Source organism: Anneissia japonica, unplaced genomic scaffold, assembly GCF_011630105.1.
Source record: "Anneissia japonica isolate Jap-2015-1 unplaced genomic scaffold, ASM1163010v1 scaffold456_len727751_cov192, whole genome shotgun sequence".
Taxonomy (NCBI): domain Eukaryota; kingdom Metazoa; phylum Echinodermata; class Crinoidea; order Comatulida; family Comatulidae; genus Anneissia; species Anneissia japonica.
In genome coordinates this window covers 210907-231356 of record NW_022713155.1, presented here as the reverse complement: position 1 = coordinate 231356, position 20450 = coordinate 210907, and the positions used below count along the sequence as shown (strand labels likewise).

The 20450-nt window shown below is 32.6% G+C and overlaps 1 protein-coding gene across 1 annotated transcript in view; it reads right to left on the bottom strand.

Moving 5' to 3' along the window:
* LOC117108249 (doublecortin domain-containing protein 1-like) overlaps window positions 1-20450 on the bottom strand; it is a 32623-nt gene continuing 12173 nt past the window's right edge. The window contains exons 16-39 of the mRNA XM_033250221.1: window positions 19767-19917; window positions 19098-19205; window positions 18398-18525; window positions 17708-17768; window positions 17153-17385; window positions 16528-16748; window positions 15887-15972; window positions 15350-15499; window positions 14844-15090; window positions 14198-14357; window positions 13677-13820; window positions 12915-13133; window positions 12138-12346; window positions 11776-11846; window positions 11262-11447; window positions 10473-10679; window positions 9459-9612; window positions 6631-6750; window positions 6159-6260; window positions 5192-5328; window positions 4993-5088; window positions 4047-4272; window positions 3331-3443; window positions 1-2975 (exon numbers count right to left, since the gene is read on the bottom strand). Coding sequence (XP_033106112.1) covers window positions 2901-2975; window positions 3331-3443; window positions 4047-4272; window positions 4993-5088; window positions 5192-5328; window positions 6159-6260; window positions 6631-6750; window positions 9459-9612; window positions 10473-10679; window positions 11262-11447; window positions 11776-11846; window positions 12138-12346; window positions 12915-13133; window positions 13677-13820; window positions 14198-14357; window positions 14844-15090; window positions 15350-15499; window positions 15887-15972; window positions 16528-16748; window positions 17153-17385; window positions 17708-17768; window positions 18398-18525; window positions 19098-19205; window positions 19767-19917 — 3604 coding nt within the window. The 3' untranslated portion in view covers window positions 1-2900. The remainder of the gene's footprint in view (window positions 2976-3330; window positions 3444-4046; window positions 4273-4992; window positions 5089-5191; window positions 5329-6158; window positions 6261-6630; window positions 6751-9458; window positions 9613-10472; window positions 10680-11261; window positions 11448-11775; window positions 11847-12137; window positions 12347-12914; window positions 13134-13676; window positions 13821-14197; window positions 14358-14843; window positions 15091-15349; window positions 15500-15886; window positions 15973-16527; window positions 16749-17152; window positions 17386-17707; window positions 17769-18397; window positions 18526-19097; window positions 19206-19766; window positions 19918-20450) is intronic.

Sequence of the window (20450 nt, the reverse complement as noted above, 5' to 3'; positions counted from 1 at the left end):
TTTTCACTCACCAAAAAATATTTTATTTCAGGTAATTATGAAACTCAACTCAACAACGATTATAGCTATTCTCTTTTAAAAGGCAAGTAGAATCTGGTCGAAGGATCAAATCTGAAACTTATTCATTTTATAATCTGTTTTATCTAATAACCCTTTGCAAACGTCCATATGCCACCCTCCCTGAAAGGTCTACATCCTGCCACTGTCGTCGCCCACTCATTCATATCCAAATGGCAGATGAAATTTTATACCACGATATGACGTTTTATAATATTATAAAACACACTGGTTTCACATAAAGCTATAGAAATCTAAACCGACCGATATACATATATTTTTAAAAACCATTAATATTTACAAAAGCATCAGCATCTATTTACATCTCATCTCCAGATTTGTTCTAAATCTTAGCCACGATATTAAAATACATTTCTAAATTAAGATTCTGTACTGTTATATTTATTATCATTACTATTGATTTACTACTTTATTATAAATTTATCATTATATTATAAATTTATAATGATTGTAATTATTATACAGGTACAGGGTGGAAGCAGCCATACATCTCTGTACAATATTTGAACCTTTAAAGATATGAGATTGAAATAGCTATCTTAAGAACTTGAAGGTGATATTATACATAGTTCCTTGATTAGCCCATCACCACCCTCACTAGCAAAAATATCCTGGATCTGCCCTTGTATTATTATTAATTCTTATTTTATTGTAATATTCTTTTTATTATGTATTATCTTTAATTTAATATTATCATTCTTCTTATTATTTATATTACTTGTATTTACTATACAAATTAACATTTATTAATTTAAAGTAATTCATTCTCCTATATTAAAATGGATATACCTGAGCTAAGGCAATAGACTGTCTTAGCTTCATTCGTGAAGTATAGTATAATTGTTTATATCTACACTGTTATCGTACTGCTGTTAGAAATGTGCTATATAGATGACAAGCCATGTGGAATGCACTTTTACCGAACTCTTACCCAACTACACAAAGAAAACAAAGCCACTGAATGACATCTTCAAATGGTTAATTTATCATTGATACCATTTCCAAGAAACAGGAAATTTTACGAATTTAATTATATTGCTTGATTAAAATCTATATTAAGAAACGAAACTAAACACAATCATGTTTTTAATCATCTTAACCTTTTAGCAAACTTTCCTCTTTCAGTTTTTTTATCGTAAACTTACTCTGCTTAAAGGTCAGAAACTAAAATAGATTGTATAAAAGTACCACTTCCAAGCTATAACTCAAAGATCTTACAATTAATATTTGATTGTAGCTGAGGCTGTGCTAAGTGTCTGTCCACACAATCATATTTCTCTGAGACAAGTTTTTTTGTCCATATACAGTGGAACCCCCCCCCCCCACTCCTTTTGGACACCCCTATTCAGGGGACACTTTAAGGGGACACCTTTCGAGTGTGCAAAATGGTCAAATCAATACAATTTCACCCTTATTAATGGGACACTTTTTTTCTGTATCAAAACAACTACAGTCTTCACGAAAATAAAAAAAAAATCATTCAAATTTATATTTTGACACCTTTTGAGCAATAAACTTAACACCAAACCAGAATTTTGTCCATCCTTAGAATGGGCATTGGAATGCCTAGTGCACATGTTACTTCGTAGAAATAAAATCAATTTTGACCATTAACGATGGGAGATTTCTTGTTTTGTGTACAGTATTTTGATATAGGATTCTAATCTATCCGGACATCCCGCACCCTGATTTTTAAGTGTGTAACATTTATTAAAGGTAATCTATCTTGTGCATTCAATAGAGAGCTCAATACTTAAAAAAAGAATATTTGGTCATTAACATTGCACTCGAATAAAAAAACCATATCGGGAACATGCACAAATTTTGTAGGTTTAATTACATATCTGTTGATTTCATATTTTAAATGAATTCTTTTTTGCATTGAAAATTATTGTTATAAATTAGTTATAATTAACTGTAACTCATTTTTAGGTCAATTAAAATAAAATTATAAAGAATCTATGTCATCATTATACAAAAACATGCCAAAAACCACTATTAAGGGAACAATTTTACATCTTTGCTGTCTTTGGTATGATCATGTAATATCATCCCCATATATGGCAAATCACAGGTACTTGTCACATATACAAACTGATAGTGTGAATAGACTTTAAGACAGCTCTGGCCAGTTCATAATAAATTTTTCACACACATTTAGACCAACTATCACACACCCATGTACAGACACACAACAAGCACTATGTTGTAAGACTGTAAGCAAGTAAGCATTTTTGATGGCGAGCTAAAAGACATACTGCCTGTAATAACATTCTATAAAAGCCCTAAAACAATTCATTCAAAGTCAGAATATTCACACATTTATTTCTAAAAATGAAAGAATAAATTACGAAATGTTTGCTCTTTTCAGGGTTTGCCTTATATAATCTAAACAACGTATGCGATTCAAATTAAATGTTATGCCTCATATAAATTACCTCAATACTGGCAGTATATCTTTAAGTTCAGCTGCATATCAACTATAACTATGAATAAAAAAGTACTGTTTTCACTCACACAGTGGAGAGGAAATGATCCCTCATACCCTAGTAAATTATAAAAACCCTCTTCTTATAAAAACACTTCTTCTATATGATTAATTTACATTAATTAAACTTATTGAAGTACACTTAATTAAGTATGGTAATCACAATAATTTTATAAACTGATAATTATTGTTAAAGTCTTTCAATTAAATTGATTGCAGTCACATAATTAGAAATTAAAACCTCTGTTGATGTTGACTTGCAGCTTAAAAGCTATTACATTTTTATTTAGTTACCATAGCTCTAGTTATTCTGTTGTTCCTTGGTTGAGATTCTTTAAGGGTTATGAGGTTGATTGCTAATAGCAGAGTGGAGGGGTAAAGCCAGCGAGGGAGGTCCAAACGGATCAACCTGAAAGTGCAAAAGATATCATTTAATTTAAATGCTGGTGTTTTATTCAAAAGCTACAAAACTTTTTTTTCATTTATAAATTCTTTCTATTTTCTATCACTCAAAACTCCATTCTCTTCATTAACAAACATTTTCATCATCATCTTTTACATCCCAATTTGAATTCTCATCATTTTCTTCATCCTTATTGTCTTCATTAACATCGTCATGTCCTCCTCATCAGCATTCTCGTCATAATCTTTTACATCCAAATTTGAATCTTTCACATCATCATCATCATTCTCATTATCTTCAATATCATCTTTTTTACCCTTAACCTGTTCACCATCACTCGACCTCACTATTGTAAACAAACCTCCACAGCAGGATGTCTTGTGGATGTGACAGTGATATCCGTAGCTTCTATCCCTTCCCGCTTCCGAGTTCTTGACCAAGTTGCTTTTATTTCAATTTGCTGCCTACTTCCAGCTAAAAACAAAAAAAAGATGAAAGAAATTGTCAAACCATTTAATTCTGCTTACAGAAACTATTTTAATAGCTTGAATATAAAGAATACAATATCTTTTAAAAATGTGAAATATATACTTTTTCAATTTTCTTGGACCACAATAGAAATAAGTTTGCCTTTTCAGTACTTTATTGTGTTTTAATCCATGAATATTATTTTTGTATTCAGAATAAAGAAATGAAAAAAACAAAATAAAAATATTTGAACAACTTACTTTGTATTCTCAATTAGGTTGTTAGCTTAAAATATTAAGTAAAAAGTTAACTTAAAAATTAATTAAGTAAAAATTAGAACAAGCAAATTTTTTTTCTAATTAACAAATATAAACACACTTTAAACACTAAAAAAAATAAAATAATACAAATGTCTGTTGGTCTTCCTAAATTTTGCTATTTTTAGAATGCTTCAGTTTTATTATTAGAACAGAAAACATGTTCAGTGTCATTAAGTCCAAGTGTTCAAGTCAACAGGTCAAGGTTGAAGGCTTTTGCCGCCAATCTCCAATCTCGATTCACCATATTGTTGTTATCCCTAATGCCATTTCCTTATGACATTTTTTATACCTTTATTGTTCTTGAATGCTTCGCCTGCTGACACGCAAACAACCTGGTCACGCTGGATATCCTCAAAACATTCTATTTGTTGCCCGGAAGCAGTGAACACTCGTTTTGCAGGCATGTGCATGGACAGTCGACCGGTAGACTCCTGTAGTAAGTTGCCCATACTGTTGCCCCAAACATAGGTAGCCTTTTCAGGATATTCTCCATTGCGATACACCAACACTCGTTTCTATAAAAGTGGGTAAAATTCCTATTGTCATAAAGCAAGCGATTGGAGTTGTCATTACAAATTGAAAGTAGTAAAAACATTGCACACTATACAATAAATACACTATACTATGAATGAAAATAACACTCCATTAAAATAATTGAGATTGATTGATAAATAAAAAGCGATGACAGAAATTGATGTATCTGGGTTTTTAAACTGTCAGATATTGAATTCATATGCTACAGATGCATATGGTTAGAAAATCTATTTTTAATTATTTATTTCTTATTTTAACTGCAAAGGATATATGTTTAGTAGCCAGTTAGCTTTCCAGGACCCAGTATACTTTATAAACTAAATCGCTTACAAGTTTTAGGAATTGAAAATCGAAATTCAGGCCAATCCTGATTAAATCAGGACTGTAGGTAGGTAGGTATGTATGATGCCAATATCAGGACTACTACATGTAGAATGATACGAATAAATGAGCCTATTTTTTATGCGAAGACACCCTCCTATAACTAAAATGTAGATGGGAGGGCAGCCTAGATTGGCATGTCAAAAGAACTAGACCACGCCTCGGGCGCTAATGAAGTGCTATATAAATCGAACTATATTACATCAGAAAGGATTACCATATGAGCCTATGGTGCAAGGGTTGTCATATGAGCCTATAGGGGCTGGGCAACCATACTTGAAAATATTGTAAATAAATAATAAATAACTCAATGATCTTACCACATTAGGCTGCTTATACAGCATTTTATTTGGGTTGACAATTGGCTTGGTTGTTTGCTTAACTCTTTGCTGAGCTTTCATTTCTGTTAAATGATTCTGAAGAAAAAAAGTTACAGGAATTACATTTTAATATATGTATAATAGAGTATATTTAAACAGTGGGATTATATTTGCTCTTTGTATCAGTCTTCAACCTCACCTCTAATTGATGAACCTGTACAGACTTCTTAATCTCAGTACTTGAAGGCTGTGTCCATCCTCCCTCTAAAGCAACTGGATGTTCTGGACTCATAGTACCTTTAAAGTCTGGCCCATCAAGATGGGCTGTGCGACGTCCTAGGTAAACAGAGAATAAAATTTTTAAAAATTTAAAAACTAAGTAAAGTAAATTTAATTTGAGTTAAGAAGATGCATTAATAAAAATGCTGTTCCTAACTCTTTGCATAAGCCTCCAACTAAATGTTCGTAGTAGAATCTTTAATTCTGCAAAAGCTTTTCTCCTTTTTCTTTTCTTCCCATTTTTCGTTTATGTACAGTAAAGTACATATATGCATTATATAAATAGCACTTTATTATTATTTCGATTGAATGGAACAGAAAGCAAAATAGTCACATAAACATTATCACAATGGATGTTGTACAACACACAATTTAATGAAGTAATGATAATATAGATTGGAATAACAATTAAAGTAATGTTTGGAAAGATCGTAAAAATAATCTAACTAATAATCATATAAAATCATAGCAATCAATTAACATTTAAATGAATAGGAATTTCATGGGAATTGTAATAACAGTCAAATTATCAATATTGTATACATCAATAACACCTAAATGCCAGTAAATAAATAATTTTACATGATCTTTTTATATAGGGAATTCAATGTTTTAGTTTTTCTTTTATAGATTTTTAACACCAATTCCTTTTTTAATCATATATTGGAAGATGTTCCCTAATAATGATTACGTCTTTTTTCTTCCATACAGTCATAAATCAGTGGCGTACGCTAATCTGGGGTCAGTTGCTGGATTACCATACGCCAGTGATTGCGCGATATTACTGCTGTTCGCTACGCCACGCCCAAGTTCACACCACTCGATTAACGTTACACTAGCGTAAGTCGTTGTGTCTGAACATAGCCTATGTCTTTTTTCTTCCATACCTTGCATCTGTCTTAGGATGTGTTTTTCTTTATCCAGCTCCAAACTAACTTGAGCTCTTTCTTCTCTCTGTTGCATTTGTAAGCTTCTCCGATGATCAAAGCCTAAAATATGTAAACATTTTAGGAAGATAAATAAAGGAGGGAAAAAATTATAAAAATAAGATAATTTACACCAAATCAAGAGTGATTTACTAAACGATGACAAAGGAATGAGTATGACATTTGGATATGGCTGCTGTAGTGCTGGGACGGTCGAACAATTCTGTTTTTGTGTTACGGGTGTTCTTAAGGAATCGTGACAATTAGTCAGTTTATCATGGTTAATATTCACAAACTAAAGTTTCCTTTTCATTGTAAATGAATAGGTGGGTTGTATTTCCTAATGGTTAGTTTGTACTAGAAGAATTCAATAAATTGAAGAAAGCATATGCATATGCCTAGATGGAAAGAAAGTGATGTATTATAAACTTACATCCTGGACTGACGAAAGGCTCGCCACATGAAACCCACACTTCTATGGGCCTTCTCATTGCCATAGCAACCTTTGTGTCTGCACTACTTTTTTTTGAGTTTGAAGATCTTCTGTTTCTATCTGTAAAAGAGGAAACAAGAAAGCAGGTTAGAACAAAGTAAACGAAGGTTTTTGGTTGAAAATTCTATTTAAAAAATGTCTTTCAATTTTCCGGTTAAAGAGTTTAGTTGAATACCTTTTTACCAGGCATGTAATAGAATTCAATGAGAGGAGTTCCTATGAGAGTTGGAGCGGCATGTGGCATTTAAACGCTCCGGTGAGGCCCAGGAGAAGCATTCCAGCACGTACTTTTATCATAATTTTGACAGTGTTAAATCATAGAGAGGAGATGGTTCAGTATATCAGGAGTTCGAACCACAGAACCCCACACCCCACCCCAATTTTACCATTAAAAATTCAAATTACTTATTTATATAGTACAATGTAATACTTGAGAACCTACATCATGTACAACAATATGTCATTCATGCTAAAAAGTATACTTTCTATGGTAAAATCTGGACCATTTGGCTAAATATATAATACATGAATGTGACTTATTCATAGTACATCTCAGATGTCAAAGTGAAACATTTTTTTCTTCAGTTACTATTGACAAATGGTGACAAATATTGTGGTAATGACTATGACAATACACAAGGATGTAAGGATATTGCAATAATGAGTAGACCATGCATTAGGATGTAGGATATTACAATGTTGAAGTTGAACATGTATTTCATCCATGCACCGGGAAATTGCACATTTCCAAGTAAAAGTAAGGGGAATAAAATATTTCCCAATCCTGCAGTCCATAGCAATTTAAATACTGTGCACTTTTTTTTTTATACTAAATTACATGAATGTATTTTTCTAACAGGAATGGATTTTCCTTAATCTGAAGAATTCCCATTCACTGTGGACATCCCTTTAATCCATAAGTACTGTTTTGTAAAAATATGCTCATACGCCAAACCTGTCACTCGTCACAAATCCTGTTTCGGAGATACTGTTCCAAAACATGCTGGAATGTAAATTTGTTCTGAAATCTACTATATTGCACTAAACTGATCTTTATATATCTATACATCATGCTATGCTGTTATTTTCCCCATTTTCAATATTAAAACATTAATATTTAATGATTTGGTGATGGTTTCTGCCTGTCCGAAATCATACACTTTGAAGGCTGATTTCTCAAATACTGTTCTTTAAACAACTGTACGTTTAAACGCTTGTAACTTCTTGAGGAAATGTCAAATTTAAATGATTCTTTTACCATTTTATAGCTCTCATTTTTCTGTTGAACGTTGTATTAATAACTAAAAATTGATTTTTGTAAAGACTGACTGGTTTGGCTTGTCTTTGCCACATATGGCAATCTTCCCAAATGTGAACAAGATTATATTCAAGATGAAACCCTATTTACTAATACTCCTCAGCTTCTTCATAAAATGAAATAATGGTATGTACCATAATATTGTATTTGTATATATTATTTTATCTTGTATCAAAATAGGTAATTTTTGTATAAATTTTTTGGTTTCCTTTGTCTGACTTCTTGATTGTGTAGTATATGAATGATTGTGCAATTTGTTTTTGTTGGTAGGATTTCTGTTTGTGTCTTAAGATGAATTCCCAGTTTACGTTTCCATTATATTTGGACAATAGTGATTTCATTTGATTTAATCTTGTCCTTTGTCATATTGTCCTTTGTAGCAAATATAATCATGAATCTTGATTCTACTATGTAGATGTTAAACTATTTGCCAATAATTATATTTTTTCTGCTTTAAAAGTTCTAATAATGTATCTGTCTATATTTTTTCCCACTAAAAATGGCAATGCATTTTATTTATATCAAAGAATGTTATATTTGGAAAATAAAGATTTCATTTGATTTAATCTTGTACATTAAGTGGATAATACCCATATTGTCATTTGTAGCAAATATAATCATGAATCTTGATTCTACTGTGTTGAACTATTTGCCAATAATTATATTTTTTTCTGCTTTAAAAGTTCTAATGCTGTATCTGTCTATATTTTCCCCTCTAAAAATGGCAATGCATTTTATTTATATCAAAGAATGTCCCTTTAATTAATCTATAGATGTCTCTTTAATATAGCAATGTCCCTTTAATCCAGAGATGTCCCATTGAACTATAATAGACATATCCCTTTAATCCAAGGAAGTCCTGTTACGCTTTGGATGTTTCTTTAATCCTCAGAAGTCTCATGAGCCATCGACGTACTTTTAATCTATTTGTCATGTGGCTGTGTTTTTAATAAGAGATGTTTCTTAAATAAACAATAGATGTTTTAAAAAACAATTAATATACCTTTAAACAAAAGATTTTTTTTTGTAACGACTAATGTCATTTCCAGGCTAAATGTCCTTTGCATATCACAGATTTTAAGCCAGGGTTTTCACTTCAAAGTTTTTCAATCTGTGTCTCATTAAAAGTTGATAAAACGATTTGTGGTTTTGAGAGTTCGTATTTATTCGTATTTTTATATTTATTTTCAATCAAATCGCTATGCTCTATATATCGATCGGAATCGATATTATAGTGTTGTATTTCTGTGTATTCGTGAAACCAATTTGTTGCTTTTGATTTAATGTTTTAAATGGAAATGCTTTTGAGGGTTTTCAAGATTTTTATGAATGACAAAATATCTTTAGGACACAGATGTCTCCCTTAAGTATTTCCCGATAAGCTCAGACATTTATTGAATGAATGTCTGTTTCAATGGATGTGTTAGCCAGTCAGATCAGACAACTTCACCTTGGTTTCCGCTGATATCAAGGTTCTCTAAGCCTTGTTGAACCAAGTTACATTTAATCATGTCTGGAATGGACAGTAGAAGTGTGCCGTCTTGGGAATAAAGTCGGCGAGCTGCGACGTTAAGTTGAAGTTGGTATGTGCACTGATCAAGAATCTGCCAGACAAAAACCACAATAAGGAATCACTTAAAAAAAAGCAAATGAAAAAATACAAAGCTCACCTTTTTACCATAAACATGCATGTCAATAGTTATTATTTTCTAAAATTAAAAAAATGACATATTTAAATATTAGTCCAAAGTACAGAACTTAAGTGTATGATATGTACGTATCCAGATAAAAAATTATTTATCTAATAATACAATATGGTTTAAGAAGTGCAATATGTATGTATACATATAAAAAAAAAACTAATCTCATAATACAATATGGTATAGTTAACTTAGTGAAATATGTAAACATGCGTATAAAACATTAATCTAATTTTAATAATAATGTATAGTATTAATCCAAATAAAAAAATAATGGGTTTAAGAACTTACTGCAATATGTGTATGCACATAAAAAATAATCTAATAGTGTAATATGATTTAAAAACTTAGCACAATATGTACTTGCACATAATAAAAACTAATCTAATAATAAAATGGTTCAGATCACATAATTAATTTTTAATAAAATGTAGATTCAAGAAGTTCCATGCCAAACTGAGTTGTCATTTATGATTCTTTTTTATCAGGCTTTATAAGACTGACATGATAAATGTAGTTCCGTTTCTAAATTTCTTCTTAAAAAAGGAAATCATTTCATTTTTAAATGTTTTTATACCTGATACTGTCATATCATATTATTTTGAATCAAATGGGGGAAAATTTTTTTTTAACATTAACAATTTACCTACAATAAATCAATTTGCAATAATTATTAGTTAGTAATAATTAATACCAATAAAAATAAGTACAATAAAAAATAACAGTTACAATTTATGTACAATAAATCTACAATAAAATCTTACCCCTCTGATTGTACTTGCAATGATAACAACGGGATCCATGCTGCGTCCTTCACCGTTCTTGTAAGCCAACATACGTACCGATTGAATAGGTTGATATGCCGAGATTTCGCGCGCAATCAGGCGCGCACTCGTCATTTGTTTTAGTCTTCGGAGCTCCTTCTCATATTGAATAACTGTGTTTTCAGCTTCAAATGTTGACAAATCAACCTAATAATAAAAAAATTGCTTCAAAATTCTTGAAAAATTAACACAATTCAAAATATTTAGATATTACTTAAAATTTTGACAGATCAGTCTAACCCATCACACTAGCACAGCAAAAGCTTCAGATCTTGATATATCAAATGTATCCAACATAATTTTTAAAACATCATAATCTGTACTTAGTGAAAATTGTGGATTGTATAAATCCACAACGACGATATAGTTTGTTAGACATTATACCTTTAAAGTAATAATATGTTAGCCTTGTATTAGTGCTTAATGCCTACAAGGCCTCTAAGCATTTTACATTATTACCCCTCCATTCATTAGATTAAGCACATAAGTGACATATACTCAGCTCCCTGGGGAGAATTCCATAATGTTGCAGCTGTAATTAGCAACTTTTGTGTTTGAACCTACCAGGTACCCACTTGCAATCATGGGTGGAGATAGACAACCGTAGATATAAATGCCTTGCCTAAGGACACAAGAAAAATGCACAGCGAGGGATTCAACATCCCACATCAAGGTTGAGAATCAGAACCGCTGCGCCAAACCGCAATGTTACAAAACGTTGACACTTACCTTGCCACTGAGGCACTGAAAACTGCCGATGAGTTTGAGGCCCATTTTAGGGGCTAGGCCTACAGCGCATATGAAGGGATTTGTGTGTTCTTGTTTTTTGAGTTTATAGTTGCCTCTCATGGCCCTTGCACAGGCTACGCACACCTTAACATCACCATCAACCTTACTCTGCACCAGGTCATAACCCTGTGAAAAAAAACCATACAAAATACCAAAACATTAGTTTTGTTATTTGTTCAACAAATTTTTTTTTGTGTTGAACCCATGACCCTTTAACAAATAAAAAAGAAACTGTTATATGCCCATATATACTCATGATGTGCCTATATATGGTCATGATGTGATGTTATCATGACCATATTTAGGCTGACACATGTTTCAAATGAAATTTGATAGTGTGGACAGGGATTTTACTACAGACAGTACACTTTTTATTTATAGCAATCTCCATATATAACGTAACAATAATCTTTGATAATCATTATGAAATGAACAAACAACTATAGTGTCTTACGTTTTGTTGGATGGGATTTTCAGCCACAACCGCATTGGTACAAACACCAGCTTTGTTTGCTGCCAAGATTTCTGTTACATAAATAAACAAATTTAATAAAATATGATTTGCCTTTTGTGCACATTTCAACATTCCTTTGTTTGTTTTGGTTGTTTGTTATATAGCTTTATTTTTAATTATTAATATTAATTAATTTTTATTATATATTATTAGTGCTGAAATTTGTGAGGTCTCTCACATCATTGGCAAGAACATTTTGAAATAATCACCAGAAAAAAATGTCACAAATATTTTTTTATTTGCTTTCAAACAAATAATTTAACAATAATTTAATTTTATAATAATACGAAAGCAATACTTACCTCTATCAAGTGGTTCAGCATAGAAAGCATAAATAAATCCAGTTTCCTTCTCAAATAACCACTTTTGATTGGCTCGTCCATTTTCAATATCTTGTTTATGTTGAACTACAACAGCCTGACCGCAATAAACGCCCTCGATAGCGGCTCCGGTGAAGCTGGGCATTGATACAGCGAGTACCAGGTCACTGTTGATCTTAGACTGGATAAAACTATAGCACAAAAAATAAAATTACTCTAATGTTACATGATAAAACATTTTTCAGAAAAACTTTCCATGGACGTGTTTTCTATACAGAAGATACTATAATATGATGCTGATGTTAACTGCTTATGAAATTTATATTTTAAAATTTTTTATTTTAAATAAAAATTTGTTTTTGGTATTCGTTAAAAATGTAAATTGCATACAGGTCTCCCTCAAACAAAGACCCTTCCAATTAAACACTTCCTCAAAATTGAATACGACTTTTCTGTGGTTTACATACAAACAAATGTCTATTATCATTATTATTCTAATTTGAGACCAAAGCTGCTATTATGACATTGGAAACCCTGGCTCCAAAAGTGGTCTTTAATTGGAGGGAAACCAGTATTTAGATAGTTTTTTTTTGCAAATTCAACTAAGATTTCATATATAGAGTAATAGAAGTTATTTTAAGTTTGGAGAATAAACTCCTAGAGTGGTAGAGGATTTGAACCCATGAGCCCAGGATTAGATGCTGGGTATCAATAACAATGCCATCAAGTCACAGCTCTACTGCATCACACCACTCTTACCCATCTTCAGTAATTTCCCATCTCAGTGAAGGATCATCATCAGCCTTCCTGCACAGCACAACCTCCGACTTTTCCTCTAGCTCTGGCTGCGATATGCCAATCACTAGGTATGGAGAAGACTTGAGCATTACAAAACCATCTCTGAAGGTAAAACGTTGCTTGTATGCACTAGACGCACTTTTCTTCTTGTAACGAGGGGATATTGCTCTCTTTTTAGATCTGATAGAAAGAAATATTATTGTAATTTCAATTTTGGCAGTTGAATCAGGAGGAGGAAACATGGGCAAATGACTTTTGAATTATTCAGTTTCAATCAGATGTTAGTTATGAGTAGGTTTTCTCTCTCTTTGTCAGGTGTGCCGAGTTATGCTGCTGTGGCCTTCAAACGAGCATGCCATCTTCTTCTGTTTGTTGTGCCAAACGAGTTGCACCATACATTCCACATTTGTAACATTATCTATCCAAGATGTTGATTGACTTCCCCTTCCAATATGGCCTTCCACAGCTCCTTGAAGAATTTGCTTTTTAATTCCACTGACACTGCGGCAAAAGTAGCGCAGTTTTCTTCAATGATGGGCTTTATGACATTTAAGTCTGAACCAATCTCATCTAAGACCCAGATGTTTGTCTTCCTGTCTTTCCAGGATACTCCCAAAAATGAGTAGGTTAACAAATACTTAATTGTTAGTTAACAAGAATACAGCCTTTAAGTTATAACTCTATTAACTGTTTTAAGAGATTAACACAATTAATTAAACTTACTTAGATTTTGCAAGTGAATCTGTTTCATATATTTCGTGATTAGCTTCGGTGACCTCGTCAAGACTTGCATTCAAAACACGTTCCCACGGCCACTTCAACCCCTCCAATCGTTGATCAGAATTGGCATGTGCACGTTGATGGTAACTAAAAATATTTCAAGGCAAACGGTTCAAGACAAGCTGTGAAGATTTCACTTCGAGCATTTCTAAAAAGTAATCTTCCTTTTTTGATACTTGAGTAATAAGGAAAATAGTATGGCGTTGGGTATTCTTATAAGGCTCCTGAAATGGGCAATCTTAATATTTTTAAGAGCATTGCGATTGGAGAACAACATGTTAACCCAAACGCTATAACAAACCATCGTGCCCGACAATAGAAACTAAGAGTGGAAAGTGTAATGTCGCAAGTCAAAAAGATATTCTGATTGGAGAGAGCATTGGTAATGGTTGGTCTATTCAGATTTAAGTAGAAGTATTAAGATTAAGAAATGTACATCACAAGGTAAACATTGTAATCCATACCTCATTTTGGAGTGTGGGTCTTCTTCATCTTTCTCTTCTTCACTTCCATCACTTGGTTCTGGTGAGGGTCCTTGTACCATTTTCTCTTTCTCTTCTTCTGTCATACAGCATTTATTTATTACTAATCTTTGGCTGTCATGATCCTTCTCAAGAACATAATCTGAAATGAGTCATGAAGGTTGATGATGTCATGGCATGACAAATAAAGATAAGAGAGAAGTACCTTGCCAAATTCATTATAATGCATATTGTTTCATTTTTAATATAATTTTACAGTAATTTTTAATGTTTTTATTCAATTATTCACTATACATCCAATTTAATGTTTTTAATGTATATTACAATGTAATAATTTAAATAATATTGTTTCTTTTTTAATAAAATAATTATACAGTAATTCTAATGTTATTATTCAAATAATGTAATGTAGAATTCGTATTGTCATGATAGTGCAATTGTTTCTTTTTTGGTGTTTTGTAATTTTCTCAAATTCTATTGTTAATTTTTCATGTAAACGTAATAAGCAATTCAGCATTTTGGCTGCCATGTCTTATGTTTTTAATGATTTTGATCTGAATAAATACCGTTACATATTTAATCTGTACATTATTATAATCACAATAACATAAGCCTATCTAAAGCCTACCTATTGTGTCTCTAAGTGACAAGAACTCCTGCATTTGTTCAATATCTGCTGAGAGTGTTGCCAGCAACATCCGTCGCTGCTGATCTTGAGCGGACTGGTTAGGATCATTCCATGGCTCACCACATGAAACATACACCAGTTGATCTCTTTCAATTCCAACCAGGTTCTTGTACTCCTTGCCACTACTGTCAAAAAGTCGACGAGTGGCACTTGACAGATTTAAAAGAGAAGTGCAGCGATCTAAAAACTATTGATAAGAAATACAGAGGATTTGTGAGCTTATTTAATAAAACTTATAAAAGATTTGTTTACTAGGTGGAGTATTTATTTAGTTAGTTTTTATCATATACCGAGTTTTTGTTACTTTACTATCTTTTTATTCAATTTATCTACATCATCCACATTCTATGATTTGCTATCTTATTGCAGTCAAATGTTTTGAACATCCATTAAACCTAGCATGCTTAGCCAACCAAGACATCTGTTATTGTAGTCAAGTGACATACCAATTGGAACTCCAGATGATTCAGTTTGTTGTCCTCTACACGCTCATCCTCAGCATCCCCATTTTGGGCAGCAGCTGGTCTATCGTATGATTTTGATCGTCGATGTGGACGTTTCCCATTCACTCCAGTCCTGTTGAGATCCCGCATCATCTGTAATGCATCAATAAATAAACCCACAATGCTAACAAAAAAAACTCTGCAAATAGTAATAATGATTTTAAGAAATAAATGATTTATAAATATGTATAAATATATATTTATAAAATTTGGTTGCTTGATACACTCCTGTCAAGAGCAAAATTTATATGGTAGAATAATCACATGATTAGTAGTGAGTTGCACAAGAGTTTGCATGATATTTACAGACACAAAAACTATCTTCAGAAGCTCCAGTATTAGATTTCAGAAAATAGATACAAATATAGATGCAAGAAACTTTATTGGACTTTTCACAGAAAAATATTTTTAAAAATCAGGTTGTACAAAACAAGATAGAATCTAACATGAATGCAATTAAAATACAATGTGTTTTCTTACATTGCTTAGATCAGGTCCAACTACATAACTGGCTTTGTTTTCATCCTTCTCTCCATTTTTAAGCACACGTAATCTTAAGGCCACAGCTGAAAGTAAAGATAATTAAAGGTATACTGACTGTGTGAACTAATAATCTTGAACATTTCTGTATTTGAATATAGGATTGTATATTCTTGATAAACATGATAAATGACAAAAAATTACCTCCAAAAAGATAGCAAATTTAGTCATACACACATACGTATGGAGTTTATTTGGTGTAAACACCAAGGATAACCCACGAAAGTGTGAAGACGACTTATTTCCAGTGGGGTCCTTCTGGTGGTGATTGGGCAGCACACTGGGAGACAATCCATTACTCTTTTCAGATGAGTGAACCGCGTTCTTTAACGTGCACATGGGCCATAATGCACACAGGACCAATAGCTTAAAAGTCTCATCTTAAAGATGGTGCACTATTGTAACTTGAAGTTCAGCCCTCTAGCTGAAATACAAGGAGAGCAGCGATGGGAATTGAACCGGGGGTCAAGAGGTCTCCACGGTTCAGCGCACACACAGCTGCTACCACCAGTTTAGCCGACTGAGCTAAGCTGCTACATATCATTCAATACTTAAGGTTATCATTTACAATCGCAACTTACTCCCATGTCCTCCTTTCTTGTCTCCCTTATCACTTTTACGGACTTTTATGGGCGGGGCAAATGGAATGAGGAAAGCTTCCATTGGCCAATCGAATTCTTCATTCCATGTTCCCTCTTCTGTGACTGGCCAAGAGTAAGCAAGTTTGTTCCAGAGTGGGTTTTGAACGGTTGAATGCTTCCACTGGCCTAGGTTATCAATCCTCTCTTGTTTCAAGGCCCACCTGTACACATTAAATAGATAAGCAATCAATAAATTAGTAATAATCAATAAATAATCAAAAAAAATATGTACATAATCAACAGATATGTATGTAATCAATAAATATGCACATACTCAATAAATAAGTAATCAGTGATTGATATCTACCTCAATAATAAAGGTATATTGTCAACAAAAAAACATTTTAAAAAAATTAAATTCAAACACTAAATTACTTATTAAATTGATCAAGCAAGTTATTAACTTTTAATGTGACACAGACCAAAACAATTGAAAGTATATTATTAAAATATTTGTATACTATATAGTGAGAAAAATATTTCTGTGTTTAAAAGTTGCTTTATCTTATTTTTAATCTACTTTTTTTTCTAAAACTATAGATATTACTGTGTATAAGACATTTACCTTTGTGCCTTGGCCCATGGGTGTTTGGTTGGCAGTTTTCCAATAGCAGCCACCATGAAGTTATGACCTGGGAAACCTTTGTCATTTTCACCTGTACCATCCTCTCCAGAGGGTTGTTGTTCAGGGTGATTCTCGAAGTCCTGTATGTTAACAGTATCGCCTCCAAATTGCAACTCATCATTGTTTGCATTGGCAGGTTTGGGGATGTAAGTGAGAACCAATTCTGGCTGAGTCTAAAAAAAAATTAATCAGAAATATAAAAAAAAAGAATAAGAGTCTACAGCAGCAAACATTTACTTTACCTTTCTTTCAAAGAGAAAATGTGGCAATGACAAGCTAAACCAGTCACTCCTCACAAGTCATGTTTCTGAGATAATGGCTAAAACATGTTGGAATGTCAACATTTAATCAAAATCTATTAATAACTAAAAAGAGAGTTTTGCAAGGAGTGATTGGTTTGGCTTGGATTTGCCACAAATGAGTTTACAACACATGAACTAATTCTTCTGACTACAATAATATAAATGTATTAAATGAAATAAATTATTTACTCACCAAAGAGTAAATGAATCCTTCAGGGCTGAACCCCCATTGCTGTGTTGGATTATCAGTACTTCTAAATAAAAAAAAACAAACAAAATATAATCTTACTATATATTATACTACATATTACATATTACTGATTATTATATATATTATTACTATACATTGAATCCCGACACGATGGCATGCATTTTGATGTATGTACTATACTATCTTATCTGAGATTAATCAGTAGACCTTTCGATATTACTGTATTACTAATGGTTTTTCATATTACAATTGCTGTTGCTGCTGTGTTGATGCTGTTATTCCTGCTCCTGCTACTGTCACTTTACTATCTGCTTCAAGCACCAGTATTCATTTAAACAGTCTATTTTCTCTGCCATGCACATGTTTTACTTTTCTAAATGTTATAGCGCTCCATTCTCCTATTCCCTGAGCCAACTCCTGTTTTATGCCCTTTGTTTTTAGGTCACTTTGGTGAATTTATATCATGTTAACACTTGTTTTCTTATAATATTATAGTGGTATTATGACTATTAAATGACAACAAATGCTCATGCCAACCTATAACATACACTTGCCTAGAAAATGGCTGAAGGTCTAGTACCTAGTCCCAAGTATAGTATAACCAGCCAACTAGACCAAGTTTTACTAGCCACCTAGCCCAACCATGAATAAGGTCTGATACAGTTAACTTACCTCTTGTCCAGGGTAATGGCATAGCCCTGAGCAGCCGTCTCACCATCAGGGAACATTTTATCAATTCTACACCTCTCACCTAAAGTCAACGCTACTGAAGACATTGCACGGCAATATATTACACCTTTCTGAACAGCCAATCAAAAGAGAGTTTTATGAGATCTTGATGTTAAACATTTACACTCATCACAATATTTCATCATTGTCAATTAGGCTATTTATCTTCCTACATTACGAGTTTACCAAACAGTACAGAATAGCAGGAGGTACGACTGCCCTGATTTTTCATTGTTAAAAATGCAACGAAAAAAAGAGGACCACCACAAAGTAGGTGGTGCCATATTAGAATTTAAATAGATTTCAAAATCTGAGCATAGGCTCAGCACGCTTTCGACATGAACAACTTTTACATTTTTTTGAAGGGCACCCTCTAATTCTAGTTTGGTATTTTCAAATAAAGCCCGGCAGTCAGACCTTGTTATTCTATACTCTTTGGTTGCACATATATTTATGAAAGAATGGTGATAAATGATCAAATTTTATGGTGATTTTTCTATTTATTTAAAATAGGGTGATTTGAAATAAATCTATTTGATTTCAAATCTTTAGATTGGCTAAACACATTATAAATGGATAATGTACTTGGTTGATGTTTTAATAAACAATCAGATTAATCAATCTGATTGGCTGAATCTTTTACCTTACTAATCACCCAGACTTGTGACTTAGGTGGCCAAATATCTTTGTCTCCCACTTTTCTTTTCAGTGACACAATCAAATCAGGGTAGAGAACCACTTGTAGTGAATCCTATAAAAAAAATGCCATCAATGAATTATGAATATATATTGACAACACCAGTAGGTCCTGAGAAATACATACGGTAAGTTCCTTTTCGAGTTTCTTGGTGAGATCGAATGCAGTGGATCCAAAGGGCCTAGAAATACATGCTTTGCCACCACTCCACCCCATTCTATTTTGACCGTCCTCAAGCCCCTCTTCGGGGGCAGACCCAGACTGTAATTATGTGGCTATCATTTAAGATATTAGATTAGTAAACAATTTTTATGGACGGTTAAAATAGAATGGGGTGGAGTGGTGGCAAAGCTTATGAAAACAAAAAGGAAATCTAGTTTCTAACTTTAGAAGCCAAGTCTTTAAAACCCCAAAGCAGGTATTTTGAATCTGTTCTTTATTTCAGTATCAACCACCAATAAAACTATAAACATTAACTGAAAGAAGAGAATGAAGTAAGTACATTTTTAATTATTCACATCAAGAATATTCAATTAAAAAAAGTACCTATTATTCAATTTTTAAAAAATACATTTCATAACATATTATGAAGAGTATATTAGTCATATGACTTACTTTATCTTGTAAGAAATGATCACGTGTATCAATCTCCTGGCTCTTCAAGGCCGTCATGACTCTGTCACGCTTCATTGGGTCGGTATCCTCATCAATATGCTCAATGTCATACAGTACAGGAAATCCAATACTCGCCTCCCAGTTGCTGGATCTGATTAATAGATAAAGATAAGATAAACTTTATTGGTCTATTCACATATAAAAATACATAAACGGAAAGGTTCCTTGAATCTGGCATAAACAATTAGAAAATATATCAACACCAAACTAATCATAAAAAAATAAAACCAAACAAATATCAAATTACAAAATGCAAAGAGATGAAATATTAAAAAAAACATTTAGGGCTATACATGCAATACTTTCACATTCTTATGCTATTTACTTAGTTTAACTATTAGCGACAGTATGCTGGTTTTGCCATATATATAAATTTTAAAAGGCAAATGGGAAAACCCATAAAACAGCAAACGGCCACATAATGCAAAACTATTTAAAATTAAAACAGAACAGTAGAGAAAATCCGATCAGAATGACAAAATAAACTAAGTATCCACTGGAAGGAATCCCAATATCTGCAGACGGATCCATTTCGGCCTTCCAGGCCTCATCAGTGCAGCTAGGGTATAGACCCAAACGAAACATTCGACCAGCTTAGGTAGGGCCCAAACTAGTCCCACGACC